The 21,433-nt window shown below is 36.9% G+C and overlaps 1 protein-coding gene across 1 annotated transcript in view; it reads left to right on the top strand.

Moving 5' to 3' along the window:
• The window catches only part of il1rapl2 (interleukin 1 receptor accessory protein-like 2), a 354,577-nt gene that overhangs the window by 207,434 nt on the left and 125,710 nt on the right, over positions 1 to 21,433 (top strand). Inside the window, exons 4-5 of the mRNA XM_036569190.1 lie at positions 7,420 to 7,606; positions 7,920 to 8,073. Of these exons, the coding sequence (XP_036425083.1) occupies positions 7,420 to 7,606; positions 7,920 to 8,073 (341 nt within the window). The remainder of the gene's footprint in view (positions 1 to 7,419; positions 7,607 to 7,919; positions 8,074 to 21,433) is intronic.

The following is a 21,433-nucleotide window of genomic DNA, read 5'->3' as shown; positions in this document are numbered from 1 at the left end:
TTAATATTTGTTGCACCTTTATAAAAAAAAAAAAAGGAAGGAACGGTTGATGATGAGCTAAAGTGACTTCTTCCAGTGGTGAAAGGAAGGAAGAAAGGAAGGAAGGAAAAAAGAAAGAGATCTTGTAGTTTCTAGTGTCTCATATTAAATGGTTGTTTTCTTGGTAGGAAAAATTGTTCAGAAGAAGATAGATAAAATGAGTGGGAGTAGGGTGTATCTACAGAATCTGTTTATTAGGGCTTTTACAGTGATCATGATCAAAGTTCGTAGCATGGGTCAGTGCCCAGGCAGACAGGGTTAATGCAGGATAATCCACATTCAAAAACTGAGAAGCAAAGCAAGAAAAAACCAAAAAAGGCCAAAAAACAACATCTATGAGAAACTAGAAATAAGGAATAGATAACTAGAAGCAGGGCTCCAAACTGCTGAAAATCAGGGGTAACCAGCTCCAGTCCAGGAGACTTATCAGCCTGGAGAGTCCCATTCCAACACACCTGCCTCTAATATTCAGATGCAGCTGAAAACCTAGATTAGCTGGGTCTGGTGTCTTAGATTAGAGTGGGAACTAAATGCTGAAATGCTCTGTGGTAGATCTCCAGCACCAGATCATGACAGCTGTAAAGACTTCGCATTCTGTCAAATTCTCTCACTGAAAAAAAGATATATACTGTTAATGAAAGTAAATTTATTATAAGAAAAAAAAATTCACATTCCAAAACCATGGACATTATGAATTTGGCCCCCACTTTTGTGGCTATAAAAACTTCCACTCTTCTGAGCAGGTTTTTCAGAAAATTTGTTTATAAGGTTAGGCACTAATGTTGGACAATGTATGCCAAAGGTGTTCAGTGCGGTTGAGGTCAGGATGTGCAGGCCTTTGGAGTTCCTCTACACCAAACTTGTCAAACCATGTATTTATGGACCTGTTTGTGCACAGTGATTCTGCAAAAGTAAAGGGCTTTCCCAAACTTTTGCCACAAAGTTGGAAGCTTATAATTGTCTAAAATGTTTTTACATGCTGTATCAATAACATTACCTTTCACTGAAACTAAGGGGCCAAACCCTGAAAAACAGCCCCAGATAATTATCTGTTGCTTCCAGAGGCCATTCCAATGTGGTTCCTCATGAAAGTGCTTGAGAAGATGCCAGAGTATTTAAAGTTGACAGCAAAACAAAAAAGATTTATTTTAAAATCTATATTATAAGGTAATTTTGATATTTTTATGCATAATTCCATATATATATATATATATATATATATATATATATATATATATATATATATATATATATATATGTATATATATATATATCTTTCATATCTTTTTGCCTGTTATTTTGCTCATTGATGAAAACTGAAGACATCAGCAAAAAAACAAAAAAAACAAACAAAAAAAAATAAAAAATATATATATATATATATATATATTTAATATATATATTTTGTTTTTTTGCTGATGTCTTCAGTTTTCATCAATGAGCAAAATAACAGGCAAAAAGATTTGAAAAGATATACATATATAATCTAAGAAGGGCAAAAGAGAATTCACCCTTTTCACCATGGTTTCACCAGAAGATTTAACCAGAAATGTATCACACCAACACACAATTTACCAGAGTGGTGTTCAAGATAGAAATTTAACATTAAAGGCTGTAGTTTACCTGTCACTCATTTAGTTCCAGCAGTTACATGGGTTGAATACTAGAAGTAATTATTGACATGGTTGTAAAATAGAAATGCAGTCATTTGCATGAAAGAGTAAAGATCAATCATTATTTGATTTTCAGTTGATATTAACATGAAGAGAATGAAGTGTAAGAACTAAATCTTCTCATCTTGATTATTCATAGGTCCTCTGGTAAACTAGGAGTTTAAAAATGTAGTGTTAGCTTGCAGGGATGTTAGCTGCTGTACAAATAAGCTATAAAAAAGTATAATGGCATCCACAAAATCCCTCCTGTGCCACCTCCTCAAACACTTGCTGAACCATCATGCCTGTCAATCCATCATACTCAGCTCTACCGCTGGCTCACTTGTCCACGCTTCAGAAAGCAGCTGCCTAGCCAACCACACCACCGGCATCTGCTCAAAGTACCGCTAGAGGGCTGGTCACTGGAGTGTCAGTATCCCACTTCGGACACCAGTGTATCATCAGCAGAAAAAGATGACACAAGAAACATTGCACTTTAAAGGCGAATGCTATTTTATTGAACAGGCAGCCAATAAGAACCACTACTCAGTGCTAACCAAGTGGCTGGAATAGCAGACAGGTCACTTCTAGCCATACAATTCTACTCCATGGTAGAAACCAGCACTGACACCACTACCCCACAGCCCACAGTAAAGTACGAGCAACACATCAACACCTCATTAAGCTAACGACAGCTCATTTACAAGAAATGTCTATTACATAGTGACCGCGGCATCGCTGTAGAGCCTCTTCATATGGCCACTTTGCATGGCTGTGTCTCATGTACTCCTATAGCCATGTGACCAGTGGTGGGCCACCACAGTATCCTTTATATCCCTGAATGACCTTTTGGCTTTATTTGCCAAAGTTTTCTTCAAATGTGGCTGTGTGTGAGAGAAAAGTGTTTCATTTCCCAAACCTCTTGCTCCTCTCCACATTCACCATTGGATGTGAAATGCTCACTCACTGGAACATTGTCACAACATAAGCATTATATTACTGATAAACTCCCCCAGGCTTCATTTTCTCTCAATTTAGTCAGACACCTGTACGTGTTAAATGGCTCATAAAATTTGCTCAGAATGAAACAAATGGAGTCCTCATTTCCTATTGACTGCTGTCTAAAGGCAAGATGGGACAACTTACACAGCTTATGCACACCTCAATGGCATGCACAGGTTCAGACAACTCTAGATTATTAAATACAGATAAAATGTACAGGGCCAGGAAAGAAGGTTTTGCTTTGATTTAGAGGTTAAAGGCAGGTGGTATGAAAAAGTTTAGCTGTCTCAGTTAAATTATATGTTTTGTTGATTTTCTAAGTGAAAATAAGTATACATCCTCTGTAGAAAGCACACGTCTGTGCATTTTAACACACAATTTTTGTTTATTTGCTCAGTTTAACATATTGGAAAAAAACATGAAATAAAACATAAACTGTGGCCTGTACAAAAGTTATGGCATATTTTACATTTTCTGTTTTTTTTCTAATATGCTAATCTCAGAAAACTGAGACATTCATTACAATTCTGCCTTACAATTCACAGGAAAATGCAATATTTAAGTTTGTTGCCTGTAGAGAATGTTTTCTGTAGACAAGTTCTGTAGAGAACTTGTTTTCACTTAATTTATCAAGGGGTATTTATGCATATGCTGTAGGCATCCTGATATTTCTGAGGTTTGCAAACAAATAGGAACTGACAAAATGCCCCAGCAAATCCGTACTGCCACATCTGAAAAGTCTACAAAACTGAAAGTGAATTTCTAAAGTTCAAAAATAAACAATTTAAGAAGAAACAGGAGGAAAAATCAAACAAATAGTAAACAAATAGATGCTGGCATAATAGACTGACATCCAACCACCTTATTGTTAGTATGCAGTTTATAAAGTTACAATATACTGGTTGTTGTTGTTTAAAAGCTCTAAATTTCTCTAAAATGTATTTATTGAACATGGAGCTGATCAGTAAAGAAGAACATACTGGATGTAACTGAAATTGATCCCTGCTCCCTCTTTAGTATTGTGAAATATGAAGTTGAACCATGTAGTTTACCAAACAGCAGTAAAAACACATCAATCAAAAAATTATTTTGGACATCTGTTCACCATTAACCTGCATGAGAATTCTAGTCGCATAAACAAACAAACATTAGTTGGTGGGAGAGGTTAAAGATGACTTTCTATTCATAGCTGTGGACATGAGTGTAACGTTTTGAGAAGTACAGGGAACAAGGACCAGGAAAAATTCAAACTTGAGAGCTTATACAAACCTTGACTCGGCTGTACATTTTGTTGTTTGATTCGTCGTAGTTATCCAAGATTGCAGTAACGTACAGTAACCAGTAAGTGTTTCTGCTGCATATTGAGCAGCAGACAGTGTTTTCAGTGGCTCACCGGCCATGGTTAACAATAACTAACATTCCTCTGCCCATTGCTTAGTAACAAGACACCCGCAGTGTTTGCTAGAAAATTGTAGTGCCCTCAAAATCACTTTGGAATTCCATTTTATGATTTGTGCATGAACTATAATAGCGCCCTAAAACCAAACAGGGGATCCATTTCAATCACAGCCATTATGATGTGATTTATCACAATAACAATACAATATTCATATTGCTTACCAATAGAGGACATACAGTATCATACAAAGCATAGAATGGAGCTAAAAAAGGTTTCCTATTTCTTTGAATAAAAAACAAACAAACAAAACAAAAACTTAAATATCCATCCATGTTCTTTTATGCTTTTCTCCACCAAAAAGAAATTTAAGGGAGAGTTTCTTGTAATGAGAAAGCTTTTATTAGGGCATAGATCTAGTGTCTTAGAGTTGCACAGATAAGCAGCTAGGTGTGAGAGATATGTAAATACACTAGCTATTGATGAATAGGGAAAGAGATAGATGGACAGGAAAAGAGAGATGGATAGGGAATGAGATAGATGGTTAGGGAAAGAGATAGATGGGGACTAGGCTTCCAAAGGCACTCCTTTTTCTCTTCTACTGGGACTATGGCCAAGTCTTTCCCACAGTAATCTTGTCATTCACAGAGGGATGCCCCACATACAGTAGCCTGATGTCCAACTCGCCAGCCGATGAATGTTTCATGGTGAAATGTTAAATCTTGGCATCCAGCATGCTGAACTTGTTAAAGGAGGTTTAGTGCCGAAGTGTGTCTGAAGCTGACACACCAGGCTGCTGTGTAATCCTTGGCCCCAAGGCCCCATGAATTTTTAATAAGAATAAGGATACAACCATCACCCCTGCACCAGAACCGCTGAGATGCAAGCTGCCCGTTAGGGGGACCACAGCGCAAGATGTCTTGGGAAAATTCCCTCTCTGTGTAAAGCTGATTTGTTTTGAACCAGCCTGCTGAGCTTTAAAGGAATATTCCGGCATTTTCAACCTAATGTTTATCTGTTGCATCAACAGCACACAGCTGATTACCATCAACAGTAATTTTGATATATTTTCCTAAACTTAGAAAACACATTCACTCAGAAAACATCTATAAAAGAAGCCAGTGGGCAGTTGCTGAATTCCATCATTAAATGTTTAAACTTATTTTTTATAGAACACGTCTGTATAATTCATTCATTTTGAGATGGGACTAGTATACCAGTTGGGGTGGGACTTTCTAGGCTGATTTTATTTCATATCAGGGTAATGATATGAACCGATTCTCAATGCATCTCAAATTTTTATTTGTATAATCTACATCACAATTTTATATTATAATATAGGCCATTGACATATATATTTATTTATAATATATATATATACTATATAACTGATTTGATGGAGGCATCACAGTGGCATAGTGGGGCGTGCTGTTGCCTCACAGCAAGAAGGGCCTTGGTTTAATTCCCCAGCTGGACGGCCAGGGTCCTTTCTGGGTGGAGACTGCATGTTCTCCCTGTGTCTGCGTGGGTTTCCTCCCACTGTCCAAAGACATGCAGTTAGGATTGGCAACTTCTCCAGGTTGTTTCGTGCCTTCTACCCAATGAGCACTGGGGTAGGCTGCAGCAACCCAGGAGGATATGCAGCTTAGATAGTGAGTAAGTGATTTAATGAAAAGCATGTAGTAAAAATGTTTTTTAAAAAAAACTTTTTTTAAACTATTTTACCTTTTTTCTTGAAAGTTGTGATTGCAAATACATGGTTCATGATTGTTTCTTCGTACTTCTCTTCAGAATGTTACATCTGTGTTTTGCATCAATAATTGTATATTTTCATAACTTTTCAACTAATCTGAAACATGGGGGGCCCTTAAGCTGAACAGAAAATGCTGAGAATTTTCCTCACACATTATATACCACTCTCAGAAACTCCCAAGATATTTTATTTTCATTTTTCTTGCTGGCATTTGCATTTAAATATCTCCTAAAGCCTAACTCTGAATATCACTGGATATACTGAACTTGTTAGCCAGTTAGCATCTCTAGAGCTGGCTGTTAAACAAAGTCACATTCTGAAATATGGTATGTTTCCTATGGTTTTGAGTCTTTACTACATATGCATGCCAAAGTATCTTACTTTCTGGGTGTGATTGATTTTTTTTTATTTTTATTTATTTATTTATTTTTACAACAGGGGAAATGCATAGCCTATACAAGAATCAGAATTGTGAATCAGTTTAGAATTTATTATTTTTCCCACCTCATGTACCAGAGGGTAGAGTGGTAGTACATTACCAGCATAATCATGAGGATAGAGTTTTCACAGACTCTGTTTGATGGCACTGGTATGAAAGTGAAAGTAAACTAAACTTGCCAAGAACAACTACTTTCATGTTTGTCTCATCCTAAGACCTGTATTGTTAGAGAGTATTGGTTGTAGTTTCGAACACACATGATACAGTCACATTTATTTGTGAAATTTATGGAATTCAAACATTTATTTATGTGATTTCAGCAACTGCTCAGTGGCCTCTATGATAAGTGTGTACAAACCCAATTTGCAAAAATGCAATAAAAGCAAGAATCTGTGATTTGTTCATTCTCTTAAACCTTTATTTAACTGACAAAAGTACAAAATATAATTAATATTTTAGCTGACCAGCTTAATTGTATTTTGTAGATATAAAATTTCTGAATTTGATGCCTGCAACACATTTAATTGGAATGGTGCAAAAAATTCATAGATTATTCAAATTACACTGTTTTGAAACATTCCACAATAAGCAGGTAAATTGGTAAGAGGTGAGGGTATCATGATTGGGTATAAAAGGAGCATCCACCAAAGGCTCAGTATTTGCAAGCAAAGATGGGTCATGGCTCACCACTTTCTGCCAAACTTCATGAGAGAACTGTCAAGCAATTCAAAAAGAATCTTTCTCAATACAAGATTGCAAAAAATTTAGGACTTTCACCATCTACCATACATAATACTGTGAAAAGATTGAAGGAATCCAGAGAAGTCTCTGTAGAGCAAGGCCAGAAACCACTGCATGACCTCCGAGCCCTCAGACGACATTACATGAGAAACTGTCATGCTGCTTTTGTTAAATATAACCACATGGGTTTGGAAGTTCTTTTTTTTACAGTTTTATGGCAAATGAAGTGTTTATGTTTTTATGGCAAATGAAGTGTTTATCAGTGTTACGCTTTTAGTTGTGAACATTGCTGTACTTTCAGAACCAAATGGAGAAAATAAATCAACAAATGCCGCTGGATAAAGCAAATCACCAAATGCTATTCAAAAATATTATTGTAAATCTTGTCTCCTCACAGAAACACAACATACTGCATGAAGGTGTCCATGTCCTTGACGGTAAAGGAAAGTGATGAAGGCCTTTGCTTTAGCAGCCAAATACGTTACCTGGAGAAGGCAGAAATCACCAAAAGCAAATTGATCACCTGCCCTGACATTGATGACTACCTAGCCCCTTACAAACAGCCCATCATGACATGGTACAAGGTATAGTATTGCATTTTTTTAGTGCTTACTAGAGGCATGGAGAGCTGATGGATGCTTTTGGACTGAAATATTTCAATAGTCATGTTTCCATTCACTTGGGAAATGCATTTTCTCAGACATATTTTACATGACTACATCTAACCACGTAATCACATTATTCAACTATATTTGTAACCAGGTTTTTGTCTTGTTTAAAATATATAGTCAGAAACCTGACTATTTTGAAAAATGAATGAAAATGCAATCACAGTCACGCCAGCTGTTTTTTTTTTGGACTTCCAGATGGTACCTTTGCTTTGACTTGTGTCCACAGGAGTGTCAGAAGAAAGAATGGAGGAGCTCCATCATCATTAACACCACCAGTCTGTGGATTCCAGTTGTGGAAGAGGATGATGGGGGAAACTACACCTGTGAGCTACAGTATGGGAGCAGAGTGGTAAGAAGAACAACGGAGCTTAAAGTCACAGGTACCTCTTCCTCTTTTGTACATACATTAAGTCTGGAGGCACCAGGATAGCCTCATGGAGTCAGTCTCATAATCTTATAATTGTTAGGACTAGGTTAGGTGCATTCAGACACTACACTTCCACAGTACACACTCCATTAGGGGATGGTTCTCTTTGTTTCCTGAGATCAATATACAGGAAAGAACATGTCTTCTGAAGAAATGGCTTCTGAATTTGAACCCAGTGGGAGTGCAGGAGTGGGGCCTTATAGTAGCACATATGGTGAAGCAGTGGAGCACCCAAATCTCTCACCAAAAGAACAAGAATGGAACTCAAAGTCAAAATTAGGCAACAGGCAACAAGCCTGTCATTAGTGCCATGGATGACTGAGAAGTTAAGCATGTAGACTGGTGTGGAGAAGATGTTAGAAGTGGTTGGTATAGTGTAGTGGGTAACACCTTTACCTTCTACGCTGTAGACTGGGGTTCAATCCCCTGCCTGGGCAAGCACCCTACAGTTGGCTATTAAATTCACTGTTACACTGGAAATTAGAAAGAATGCTTGTGGGTGCAACCTTTTTAGCCGCTACAGTTTACCAAACTTTTAACAAGTTGTCTCCAGATGTGTATTCTTGTTACAAGTCTGGCCCCTACAAGACTGGAGCCAGTAGAGTCTTCACACAGACCCTTCACACAGGCCCCCTTGTACTTGTATCTTCCATGGAGGTATTATTGGACCTGGTCAGTAGTAATTGTATTATTATTACTTACTTAACACCTTCAATGGGATTTCCTCAGTGGCACATGTACTTCTGGAGTTAGTGATGTGCCATGAATTTCATGTGACTGGCCACGCTATCAGAATCACTGAGAAATTAAGAATGCTAATCAGCTGATGGCACCATCTTCAGCTCAGTGGTCATAAAAACAGCCAAGCTTGGGTGTGAGAACCATACTCCATTGTCATGCATAAGCAATGATGTAATAGCTATGGCTGACGTAACTGCTTTTAATGTTTTAAATTCTGCCAAAACAAACCATAGTCAGAAAAATGTATAATAAACAAAATAGACACTGAAATATAATTTGGGGAAAATAAATCAGAAAGAGAAGGTAATTTTTATGCACCCATAATTTTTAACTTATTTTATTTGATTTTAACTTATTATACCATGTGTTACAGTGGTTGTAAGGCAAAAGGATGTACTTAAAATTAAATTTGTGCATTAGTTATGTCGACGTGAGGTACAGTTGCTGATCCACAGTGCTATTCTGCTATTGGTGGATGTAGTGCAACAAGCCCAGCATATATTCAGACTAAAATTTATTTAGAGCTTATTTTAGATGTCCTAGGCATTTGTTCAATCAGAGGAACAGTTACAGGTGGCTGAAGTGTGAGGTTCATTTGCTTGCTCAAAATGGTACCTCGATCATTTTTGTTCCATCTGAAACTAGGCATAGCAACGACATTTAGAGAATGAGTTAGTTATTTGAGTTACGTACTTAATGAAAAAGCCGATTTCACCATTTTATTCTTCATTTTCATGTCCAACTACTTTGCATAAATGGGTAAAATCAGGTTCAGAGCATCAGTTGTGCAACAGTTGCTCAAAGTTAGATGACAGTTTATCTTTATCTTTCAGAAAAGTTGAAAACTCGTTGAAAGTGAGCTGAACATTCCTTTTTGCTTATTACTGTTGTATACAGCTTTGTGGACCACATTAATAGTGGTCATCCCATTTGAAAAATGGCATGTTCATTGAATCTGAAAGAACAAAGCTTCCATCTAAGTTTCTTTTAGATCCCTAAACCATAATCATCTCTGAATCTCAAAGAACACAAATCCACTTAGATGAGGTACAAGATAGGAGCCGTTTTTTTTAAAAGACTCAGATAAGCACTGACATGCCAGGTTATTAGCTACGCCTACCTAAACTCATTTACAGTTTTTTTTAAGGTACACCTATCTTGACCCATCTATGACTGCAATTTGTCAGTGGAATGGGACCATTCACTAACCAGATATTTTTTGGGCTGTGGACCATTCCCAGCACAGCAGTGACACTGCTGTGGTAGTGGCACGTTAGTGTGTGCACGTTAGTACAAATGGATCAAACACGTTTGCATTACTCAGGTTTTTACACAACTCAGTGTCACTGCTGTGCTTGATACACTTGTACAAGCACAGCATCCTGTAGCATGCCACTACCATGTTGGTGTAACCAATGTGCTTGATGTGTTCTTTTCCACTGTTTATGTAGAGGTGGCTAATTAACTGTGCAGCAGCATATGACCTACAGTCAGTAATTCTGTGTCTACGAAGTGTACCTGCATCAGTAGGTGTAGCTGATAAAATTGCCAGGGAGTTTAGGTACAAGGGAGGTGTTTCTAATAAACTGGCATAGTCAGTGTGCATACTAATTATTCCACTAAAATGTACAGTTAAATGTACAGTCCATTAGAAACCGAGTCCCCATATTATAACTTACCCCCCCAAGCATGTACAAAGTCATTAGGTATCAAACAATGAAGCAATTAGTACATCATTACAAGCATACAAGCTGCAAAGGTTTGTGAAGACAGCTATTATTATCAGCTCTGATGTCCAACAGATTTATTCATTTCTGCTTTTGACTAGTATCTCTTCAGCCATACAGCAGGCCCAGGATTCCAGGCCAATGCATCTGACCCTAAGGGTGTGTACTGGGTTCTGACGGTAGGACGAGCAGCTGCCAACTGCAGTGTGAAATCAAGCCCCCAGCTCATTCACCCTGGCCTGCCATAGCCCCTCTGAACACAAAAGCCTGGCCTATCCCAGGGAGCCGCTGCACGCCACAGCAAACAGCACTGATAAGATAGTTTGTACACGACACACAGCGGTGGAATCAGCTCAGAGCTGCTCATCCTGCAGGGAGTCTCATGAACACACTCTGCATAGCTTAGTACCTGTAACTTCATAACAACAATACTCTTATCTCCATAGAATAGATGTCCACAAATGTTTATCTCTTCTCTATTGCATTGCAAATCATCATTACTAGGCCTGCCACTATCAAGTATGCTGGTAATGTTTTAATTATTTTGACAATTAGTCAACTTTTTTGTTTGTTTGTTTGTTTGTTTTAATAAAAATAGAAATTAGTATACTGTTTCTTACTGTAAGTAAGACTAGTAGGAGAATTTAAAAGGCCCAAACAAATAAGGTTTGTGTGAATATATGTACCAAAAACTTAATTCATTTTTATACGACATTTTCAAGCTTCTTTTTTTCAAGCTGTATCTGTAACTGTGCCTTTAAAACTGCTAAATGTAAATGACATCTCTGATTGGCTGCCCTGTATTCTGCTGCATTGAAAAAGCAGACCAGGATGAAACACTCTTTATAACTTCAGCATGAACAGGCAGGATTAAATTGATGTAGGCTGAATAGGCTGATAAAGGACATCACAAAAATAATAAAATTAAAATGGGATGTTTTTGCAGCTTAGTTTTCATACATGGACTGCATGGACTTGGAAGGGATTTAGAAACTTTACCAATGTTTATATACTAAATCAAACTCTTAAATAAATTGTACTCTCTTAAATAAATTGGAGTTTGACTGAGTGATCAAAATTGCCCTAATCATTAACCCATAGAATCCACAGTTATCAGCAACAATGATTGAAACATGTTTTAAAACATGATTTGATATTAATTATTTCTCACTCATAGCTTGTTGATATGTGGAGAAATTCCACATTGATAATTACAATGAAAATTCATTTAAAGACTATAGCAGAATGATAATGATGTCTATAAGTTACCCAGTGTAAAGCTTAGACTGTGCTCCTTGCATCAGGTGATGGGACAGTGGGACAGAAGACATCTCATGCCCTCATGTCCTGAGCTAAGTGAGTCGTTTTAGTGTGCTAATGAGCTAAAACCTAGGAACAGGATGTATGGGCTGTCAGGATCTGCCGCTGCTTCCTTTCTGTCTTTGTCTACTTTAAGATGACACCAAACGACAAACTCATTTGTCTCCACATAGCACTCCATGACCCTTCATGTTCTGTCAGCCGTCACTAAAGCATGTCAAAGGCATCACATGAGGACAGAAGTTGTCACTCTGCCCCTCCCCTTCCTACCACTTGCCACAAGTGGGAGGTTTTTCACACTCTTTCTCTCAGCTGTGCAGTGGTACTGCATCAAAATCAAGTGCTAAAATTCTTGAGTCAGTTCACTTCTGTGGCTGTTTCCCAATGGTCTCTTAAAAGTTTTTGTGTGTGTGTGTGGGTGTGTCTGTGGGTTTGTTTGTGTATTTTGGCTCATCACTCAGTTCTGTTAAAACCACCACATTCCAAATTTGAGCTTCTCGTTTTTATTGTTGATGGGAAAAAAAAGTGTGCAATAATGAATGAGTGCTCATGCTTGCTCAGAAACCATTGCAGTGCATCCAACAGTAAAGGCAGCATTGTGCTTATTTAATATAATGTTAGAAAAATCTAATTTCACATGTTGATTCTAGGGCCTTTAACATTATTAATCACAAGTAATCCCATTATTTTGTATAGTTAATCGCAATCAGTCACCTGTTTGTTCTTCTTTATTCAAGTACAACTCTAAAGAAAGATTGTTTCCCATTTAACAGGAGTACATTTTGTTGTAGCTATATAACAAACTTCATCAGAATGTATGAATTTCTTTCAGCAATTCAATAGCATTATTTTCATCATGTGAACCTTGGCTTGTAAATTAAACTTCAGACTTGATGTACTTCAGTCATAAACAAATTCACCACATAACAGTAGCTGGAAATAACTTTGTTATTATTAAAAGAGCTATGATAGATCTTAAAACCTGTATTTGAGGAGAGGACTACAGTTGCATATTTTTATAGCCAGAGTACATGAAAAATAAATTTCTGGGATCAACTGAGCTTCAGAGTGGAGTTACAAGTGGTTTGAAGGGTCAATTACATCAATGGCGTTTAAAAAAATTCTTGCTGTTATTAGCATGCTAACTTTGACCCCACTAGTTCATACACATTAACTTTGACACCGCTAATTGATACATTTTACTATGTTTAATGTTAGGAGGGCAAATATGCTACCTTATGATACAGATATAACTTGCTCATGACACATTAGGTATGATAGGATTCAGTCAGGATTTGTGTATTTGCTTGCAGTCGATGCTTTTAAGCATTTCAGGTTTGCTGATGTATATAAACCCCAATGCCTGAAAAGAGACAGGAAACAGTAAAACAAAAAAGGAGAGCAATGCGAGGTAGGATCAAAAATAGATAGCTTACTGGTCTCCAAGGTTTCAGCACAATGTACTGAACCATACTAAATATATTGTTTAAATGATGGCTCAGTTTTAGGCATAAATAGTCTGTGCAGCACCTGGAGGGTTTAAATCATGCAGCAGTGCCTGCATTAACACTTGATTTCAAGCTAAAGTCTAAAAGTCATAAGAGCTCTCTATGGGTCATGCTTCTCTTCATGAAGCATGAAGCATTACTTGATGTTGAGTAGATAGCTATGGATTAGCAGCAGAAGGAGCATAGTGCAGGTTTTGTTTGATTGCACTCGCTGACTTGGAAAATTAGGTTTATGATTAGCCATGTTTGTTGACTGGAAATGCATTCCATCACTGATCGAATTGTATTACCTACTGATTTTTTAAATATCCAGTTGTTTGTTTATGCTGAAGCATCTGTTCTGGAACATTTCACATAATTATCCAGATAACATACAACCCAGGATAAACCAGGTTGAAATCAATAGGGTCTATATACTAAGTAACTGGAGGAACTATAATGTAATGTTTTACTTGTGCACCAAGGGATTTCTTTTTGACTGATAAACTGAAGATATATCAAGCTTAAATGTATTTGCATTTTATGTTTATAAATCGAAGTCTGCATTGGCTGACTCTACTCTGATTGAACTGAGTGGCTGGTATAATACAGAGGGTAACATTCCCATGGTAGACTGGGGTTTGATTCCCTGCCTGGGCCAGCACACTATGCTATACCTATAGGAGTTCTTAAGCAAGACTTCCCTTCATTTGTCTGCGTGGGCAATATGATTAAAGTGTATTTTGCTGTGGATCTTCAGAATGTGGTAAATGTGCAGCATAATTAAATTCTTGAATATTTTTCAATATATTATCTTACAATCTAAACCTCTTAAGAATTCTTCATTGCTCATGAACTCTTTTTTCAGCCCATCCTACACATTTACAGAGGATATAGTTCAGGAGATGCTCGTTGCAAAGGCTCGCTTCTATGGTCTGTGATCCATTTTTGTGTGAATCTGCAGAAACGCTTTGGATCATTGTCCTTTAGGAAGATCCCACCATGTCCCAGTTTTCACATCTCAGCACAGGCAGCAGATTTTGCTCCAAAAATGTCCCGATATGTGACAGAGTCAATAATGTCATGCATTCAAATGATCCCCCGTATCCTTCTTGTCAGGAAACAAAATAGACCTGCACAATATTTCACAAAGGCAAAGGTTATTTACTGTATGCCTGGCCACCACAGAAAAAGTAATGCATTGAATTTACTTGGTTCAAATGTGTACATCATTATCACATGAATCAATTACATCAACACAATTATTGCCATAAACTTGTAAACTGAAAGAGAAAGTTGTGTTGATGTAATATATTTTATCCATGTGGAAATATACACATCTGAATCTAGTTATTAAAAACATCATGTTTATGATCGACTTCCCTGAGGTGTTTTTAGCTGTTCTGGTCTTATCTGACCATAGACCTGCAGTTGCAGTCAAAGTTGTGGTAACAATTTAACAAACTATGGATGCTTCTGCTTGTAGTTTGATTAGCCCAAGCTGGCATGGTGGGAGTATCTTATAATTTTGGAGGCACAATGGCACCAGTATACCACCAACATCCAAATTTATCCAGCCTTGATCCTTGGATATACAGTTACATGCAAAATTTGGTCTCCTCTGCTCAAGTCATGTTTTGTTGATGTCCTAATAGTTACACATCCTCTACAGAGAACACATTTTAATCCAAAATTAATGTTCATTTGTTTTATTTAACATACACTATATTGCCAAAAGTATTTGCTCGTCTGCCTTCACACGCATATGAACTTGAGTGACATCCAATTCTTAATCCATAGGGTTTAATATGATTTGCATCTATAACAGCTTCAACTCTTCTGGGGGGGCTGTCCACAAGGTTTAGGAGTGTGTTTATGGGAATTTTTGACCATTCTTCCAGAAGCGCATTTGTGAGGTCAGACACTGATGTTGGACGAGAAGGCCTGGCTCACAGTGTCCGCTCTAATTCATCCCAAAGGTGTTCTATCGGGTGGAGGTCAGGACTCAAGTTCTTCCACACCAAACTCGCTCATCCATGTCTTTATGGACCTTGCTTTGTGCACTGGTGCGCAGTCATGTTGGAACAGGAAGGGGCCATCCCCAAACTGTTCCCACAAAGTTGGGAGCATAAAATTGTCCAAAATCACTTGGTATGCTGAAGCATTAAGAGTTCCTTTCACTGGAACTAAGGGGCCGAGCCCAACTCCTGAAAAACAACCCCACACCATAATCCCCCTTCCAGCAAACTTTACACACAATGCAGTCAGACAAGTACCGTTCTCCTGGCAACCACCAAACCCAGACTCATCCATTGGATTGCCAGACGGAGAAGCGTGATTCGTCACTCCAGAGAACACGTCTCCACTGCTCTAGAGTCCAGTGGTGGCGTGCTTTACACCACTGCATTTGACGCTTTGCATTGCACTTGGTGATGTAAGGCTTGGATGCAGCTGCTCGGCCATGGAAGCCCATTCCATGAAGCTCTCTATGCACGGTTCTTGAGCTAATCTGAAGGCCACATGAAGTTTGGAGGTCTGTAGCGATTGCAGACAGTTGGCGACCACTGCGCACTATGTGCCTCAGCATCCGCTGACCCCACTCTGTCATTTTATGTGGCCTACCACTTTGTGGCTGAGTTGCTGTCGTTCCCAATCGCTTCCACTTTGTTATAATACCACTGACAGTTGGCTGTGAAATATTTAATAGCGAGGAAATTTCACGACTGGACTTGCACAGGAGGCGTCGGTACCACGCTGGAATTCACTGAGCTCCTGAGAACGACCCATTCTTTCACAAATGTTTGTAGAAGCAGTTTGCATGCCTAGGTGCTTGGTTTTATGCACCGTGGATTGGAACACCTGAATTGAATGATTTGGATGGGTGAGTGAATACTTTTGGCAATATAGTGTATTAGGGAAAAATAAAACATAACATGTGGCCTGTGCAAACGTTATGGCACATTTTAGATTTTATGCTTCATTTTTTCAATATGTTGAATAGAATAAATAGAATAGAATATGTTTTATATATAATGAATATTTAATGCATACACATTGTGCACTAAAATGTGCAGAAAAATGCATGGTGTGTTGAAACCCCCTTAGAGGATGTGTTAACTTATTTCCCCTTAGAGGATGTGTTAACATGTGTTTTCAGATGAAAAAATCAACAAATGGAATTTGTTTTTAATTTAATTTTCAAATGGTCCTCCTTACTGTATGTGTACCAACATATGCTTGCATCATCAACTCCATATCTGTATTCAGTTAATAGTGCAGATTTGTATTTTCAGATTTGTAAAATTTTTAAATGCTATAGGTTGATATGTAATTGTCGTCAACCTTTTGTATGTTCGTATTTGTGTTCTCTGACTTTCCTCAAGCTGATAAATGAATTAGGGAGTTTGGAATGTTTATGCCTCAGTTACATGTACAAACACTTGAATTCCTAAAGACTCAAATGACCACAAGGTGGGGAAATGCTTCTCTTAGTATTTAGTATCATTAGTAAGGTCACCCATATTTGTGACACCATATATTTGACAAAGTATTATTATTATTAAAAAAAATATTTGAAAAAAGACTCTAAAGATTCTAAATAAAAATATGAAATAGATAAATCATAAAAAAAAACATGCCTATATGCAGGGCACTTTTTAAAATTATTATTTACATTTCATAGCAAGCATTGTGCTATGTTTACTAATTCATTTTTGGATGATTATTTTTGTTTCAATCCTAACAAGGCCAAAAAAGAAAGACAAAGTGGTCCATAAGTGTGCAGACCCTACCTCACATCTCACTTCTCTTTGATTGAACAATATTGTGCCATCTGCACTAAAAGGAAATTGGATAGTTTATCCGTTTTTACCATATGCAAAAGCCACTGCACACAATGCTCCATCTGTTCCGTGTAAGAATAAAAGAAGTGAGTTTGGCTCCTGGCAAAGACCTGTTTTTCTCTCATTATAACTCACAGCATGTCAAGACAAACAGGAAAACCTCACAGACATGCCTGCAGCATTATTAAAAGCTACATGTCTTTAATATTATTGACAAATCGATTAATCATTTAATCAAGGCTAATAAATCCTGGCACAGATGTTGAAGATAATTGATTGAAGGCACACAATCATAGGAGCATCTTTGTTTAGTAAAAGGCCCTCATGACCTGTGGGTTGACTTATGGCTTTTAAAAAGCCATATTGCCATTGATTTTCAGTCTAATTCACTTAGCATCACTAGGTTGTGAATTACAACACTGTCATGGCTACCAGTGACCCTGCTGCAATTTGAAGAGGTCAGAATAGGCATGGAACAAAGTACTGCGATAGCCAGAGGAGAGTAAAATTCTAGGTGTGAAGTTTGGCGTTATCATCTTAATGTGAATAAATTTCATATGCAATGTCTGTGGAAATGGTTTATAGCACTCCTTTGAAATGTAGATAAACCTATTCAGTGTAAGTGGGTAATTGGACTATTTACAGAGCAGTCTATTTACGAACAGAGAAAGGAAATTCATTTTGAAAAGCTTTAATAAAGAGCAGTACTAACACAGTTAAACAAATGACCCAAACCCTGGCACTCTTAGTTATTAGCATAGTCTGCAGGTTTCCAGGAATTTTCAGTACTAATTCATATGAAAATGTATGGATGTTTAAAAGTAGAGGCTGGGGTTAGATTTAGTGGCTATAATTTTTCTTATGACTTCATTTGTCTGAAATCCTTTAAAATTGCTCTTGATCGACACAAACTGCAGCTAAAATAAAACAAGAAAGTAAGAAGGGCTCAATTTAAACATTTTTATACGTTGTAGAATATGTGATTATATTATCTCTGAAACATTTTATGTGTGACAAAAGTTTTGTGTTTTATATATAATAAAACAAGTTCAACTTTGTTGTCAGGCATTTGATCACTGGCCTAAAGATATGCATTTTTGTTACATAGGGCCTGATGGTTTTTGATGCAGTTAGATGTGAATATGAAGCTACTGTGCTGAGAATGTGTTGTTGATTAGCTTACTGCACATGTTTGAAGGTTACATTCTTAGCTTCTTGACTAAAAATGTTTCTTGGATGGTAATCACTCTGACATTGGATGGACTTCCTCAGCCGTAAGAGCATTTTCATGCCATGAAAGTTCATGGTGAAAAAGGTGTCACTGAGGTCAATGAGTAAACCTCATTTGTCTTCTTTAACTGATGCTTGTTCAAGTTCATTATTTAGGTGTTCTATTCAGTTAGGTTCAGAGAAAATACATTGTGCCAATTTTACTGTTTTTAAAGAAATTCCTCTGTCTGCTGTCTCCTGGTGTATAGTTAACATGGATAATAATTTGGATGGATTCTCCTGCACATGCCCATTGGAGTGTATGGATTTGCCATTCTTTTCCAAGTTCAGAGAAACTATTGTGCATGGTAAATGACTGTATTCTACAGATGCGGCAGATAGAGATTAGCTAGGAAAATGCTAGAGTACTCCTTTGTCATTGATAGACCATATTACGCACAAGGTTGAACAATGGAACATAGGGAACAAGCTTTAAATACACGGTACAGTTGCAGAAAAAAAGTTAAAACAACTTGTAGATCTGAAAAATATATACTATTTACGTGTAGTATTAATCTGAGAGAAAATCATGAGAGGACATAGAATCTTGGAGCTCCTTTAATGTTAAAAAAGTTCTTCAGTCACACATCCTCTTTACAAAACTAGTTCTCTAAAGAACCATGCACTGAAATATTCTCTAGAGAACCAATGTTGGTTTTTCTATCTTCTATACCTCTTTTTGACATCTTTTATTTTTAAGAGTGTACATATGCAGAGTGTACATATCCTGAAATTCTTGGCTGGATATTTACAGTAGACCACTGTTGAACTTTTGCAGCATTTCCACAAACGTCTTGTTTTTTTTAACAAAAAGAGAGGATTGAATGGCACCTCATCATGCTGGATTTAAGTAGAAATGTGATGTGCCATTTAGCTCTTCCATCATCGTCATAACCATTATCAGTGCTGCCCAGATCTATTACAAATTCGCTGTGGAAATTAGCTTTATGTACTAATTAAAGCATGGGTCAGTAATAGAAAATCTATAGATGGCACTGATCCAATACTCAGTATCAGACATATACCGGATTTTACACTAATACAGCTAATGTAATAGCACAAGTGTATCTTGATGGTTATAACAGCATTTTCCTTACATAATTCTACACATAATAGATAAAGGGTAATTACATTTGCTGTTTTTCCATCAAGACTTTTCTGATTGTATATCCAGCAACAGCACATATCTTTAAAAGTAACGTTTAGGTAATTCATTAAGAAATGTATAATCCTGCCCCAAAAGCAATGCCTGAATTACCAATCTGTAGTTTTGCTGTACCTACATAAAAATACACAGAAACTGTTCACTTATTTTAGAGTGTAACTTTTACATAGTTGATCTGGAATATCTGTAAATCACAGGGATTATTACCAGTCTGTAATTTCACAGTCCCAGTATAAAGATACATTTCCTGTTACTGTGTATATACCATCACATTATAGAATGGATTGAAGCCAGAACTCTGGTTAAGTTAACGTAGCACAAGCATAGTATTACAGCTAGCTATATGTGAAATTTGCCATTTCCTGTGCAGATCCAGTTTAAGTAGTCCCATAATGTAGATAATCACACACCCCCTGTTACATTCAGAAAAGACTTCTTGAAAAAACAGCATTTTGTGCAAATGTCACTGCCCTCATCTTATTACGTATGTATAGTTACCTAAGAGAAAATATGCTCTTATATCAAGATACATTTGTGTAATTATATAAGATATTCTACTGTAACACTTTTGTAGCAGTGAATGCATTACCAGTAGTTACATTGTTGTTGCATGTATGGTAAATGTGTAACTACACAGTTATTACAGACACTTAATATAAAGTGGGACCCAATTTTTAGCTTTTTTAGCATCAAATAGTCAGAACCTGCCAATTCTAAACATAAGTAAATATAAACATCATTAATCATGAATATAAAATACTTACTTTACTAAAATTTACTATGTAATTTAATATGTAATAATATTTGAATATTACAGCAAAATGAGAAAAAAGTATCATGACAGCAGTAATGATAAGTAAGGCTTAATGCATTCATACATATATAGAACGTAACATTCAAACATTTCTCAAGAATGATAGCTATCTCTTGGGTGAAAAGTTTTCAGACATATGACTGTGAGTAATAGCTTTAACTTTTTCTCCACTGCTACAAGCAAAGGAACAGATTTTTTTTTCACTCCCCAGAGTGAAGGTGTTCTTTGGTCCTACTTTTCTTGTGTATGGCTCATTTGTCTTTTTAATAGATGTGCCGTTGCTGTACCTCACATTGTCGCGAAACGCTCTGTATTGCCACTTTGATAGCCTGTCTTGTAGTTGTTATGTGAACACAACACCCACCTCTGCATCCCATTAGCTGTGCTGATCACTCATTTCCAAACAGCGTAGCAAAGAATGCTGGAAAGATTCATTTGCAATTCACATGCCTGAATAAAAACACCAGGCAGGCTTGGTTGAGTTCTTGCAGCAAGATATTTAATCTGAACATCTCAGTTAAGTACCACTTATGGGGCAATTGCAAGGCATAATTGCACACACACACACACACACACACAGACAAGCTGATAATATGTAACAGGTACATGTAAGTACCTATTTTTAATATTAGTTCCCTTACATAGTATATTGTTGCTGTCAGAACAAAACATTGTATTTCCAAAATAGTAACTTTGCAGGAGAAGGAAAAATATACTTAATACATAATAGAAGTTAATTAATGTAAAACTATTTGTTTCCAAGCATTTCTTATGATCCGTTCATCATGAAATTTCCACAAAATGTAAAGGCCAGCAGATATTTTCAAATTGTATAAAAAAGTGTCAACAAGGAATTTAAAAAGTTTTGTTCTGACAGTGACAATATGTGTCTAAAGATGTGTGTATTTTATGTGTATATTGTTTGGAAATAGTTCATTTCTTTCATGT

Source organism: Colossoma macropomum, unplaced genomic scaffold (assembly GCF_904425465.1).
Source record: "Colossoma macropomum unplaced genomic scaffold, Colossoma_macropomum, whole genome shotgun sequence".
NCBI lineage: Eukaryota > Metazoa > Chordata > Actinopteri > Characiformes > Serrasalmidae > Colossoma > Colossoma macropomum.
Note: the sequence above shows the minus strand (reverse complement) of the source record. Positions and strands in the feature narration are given on the sequence as shown.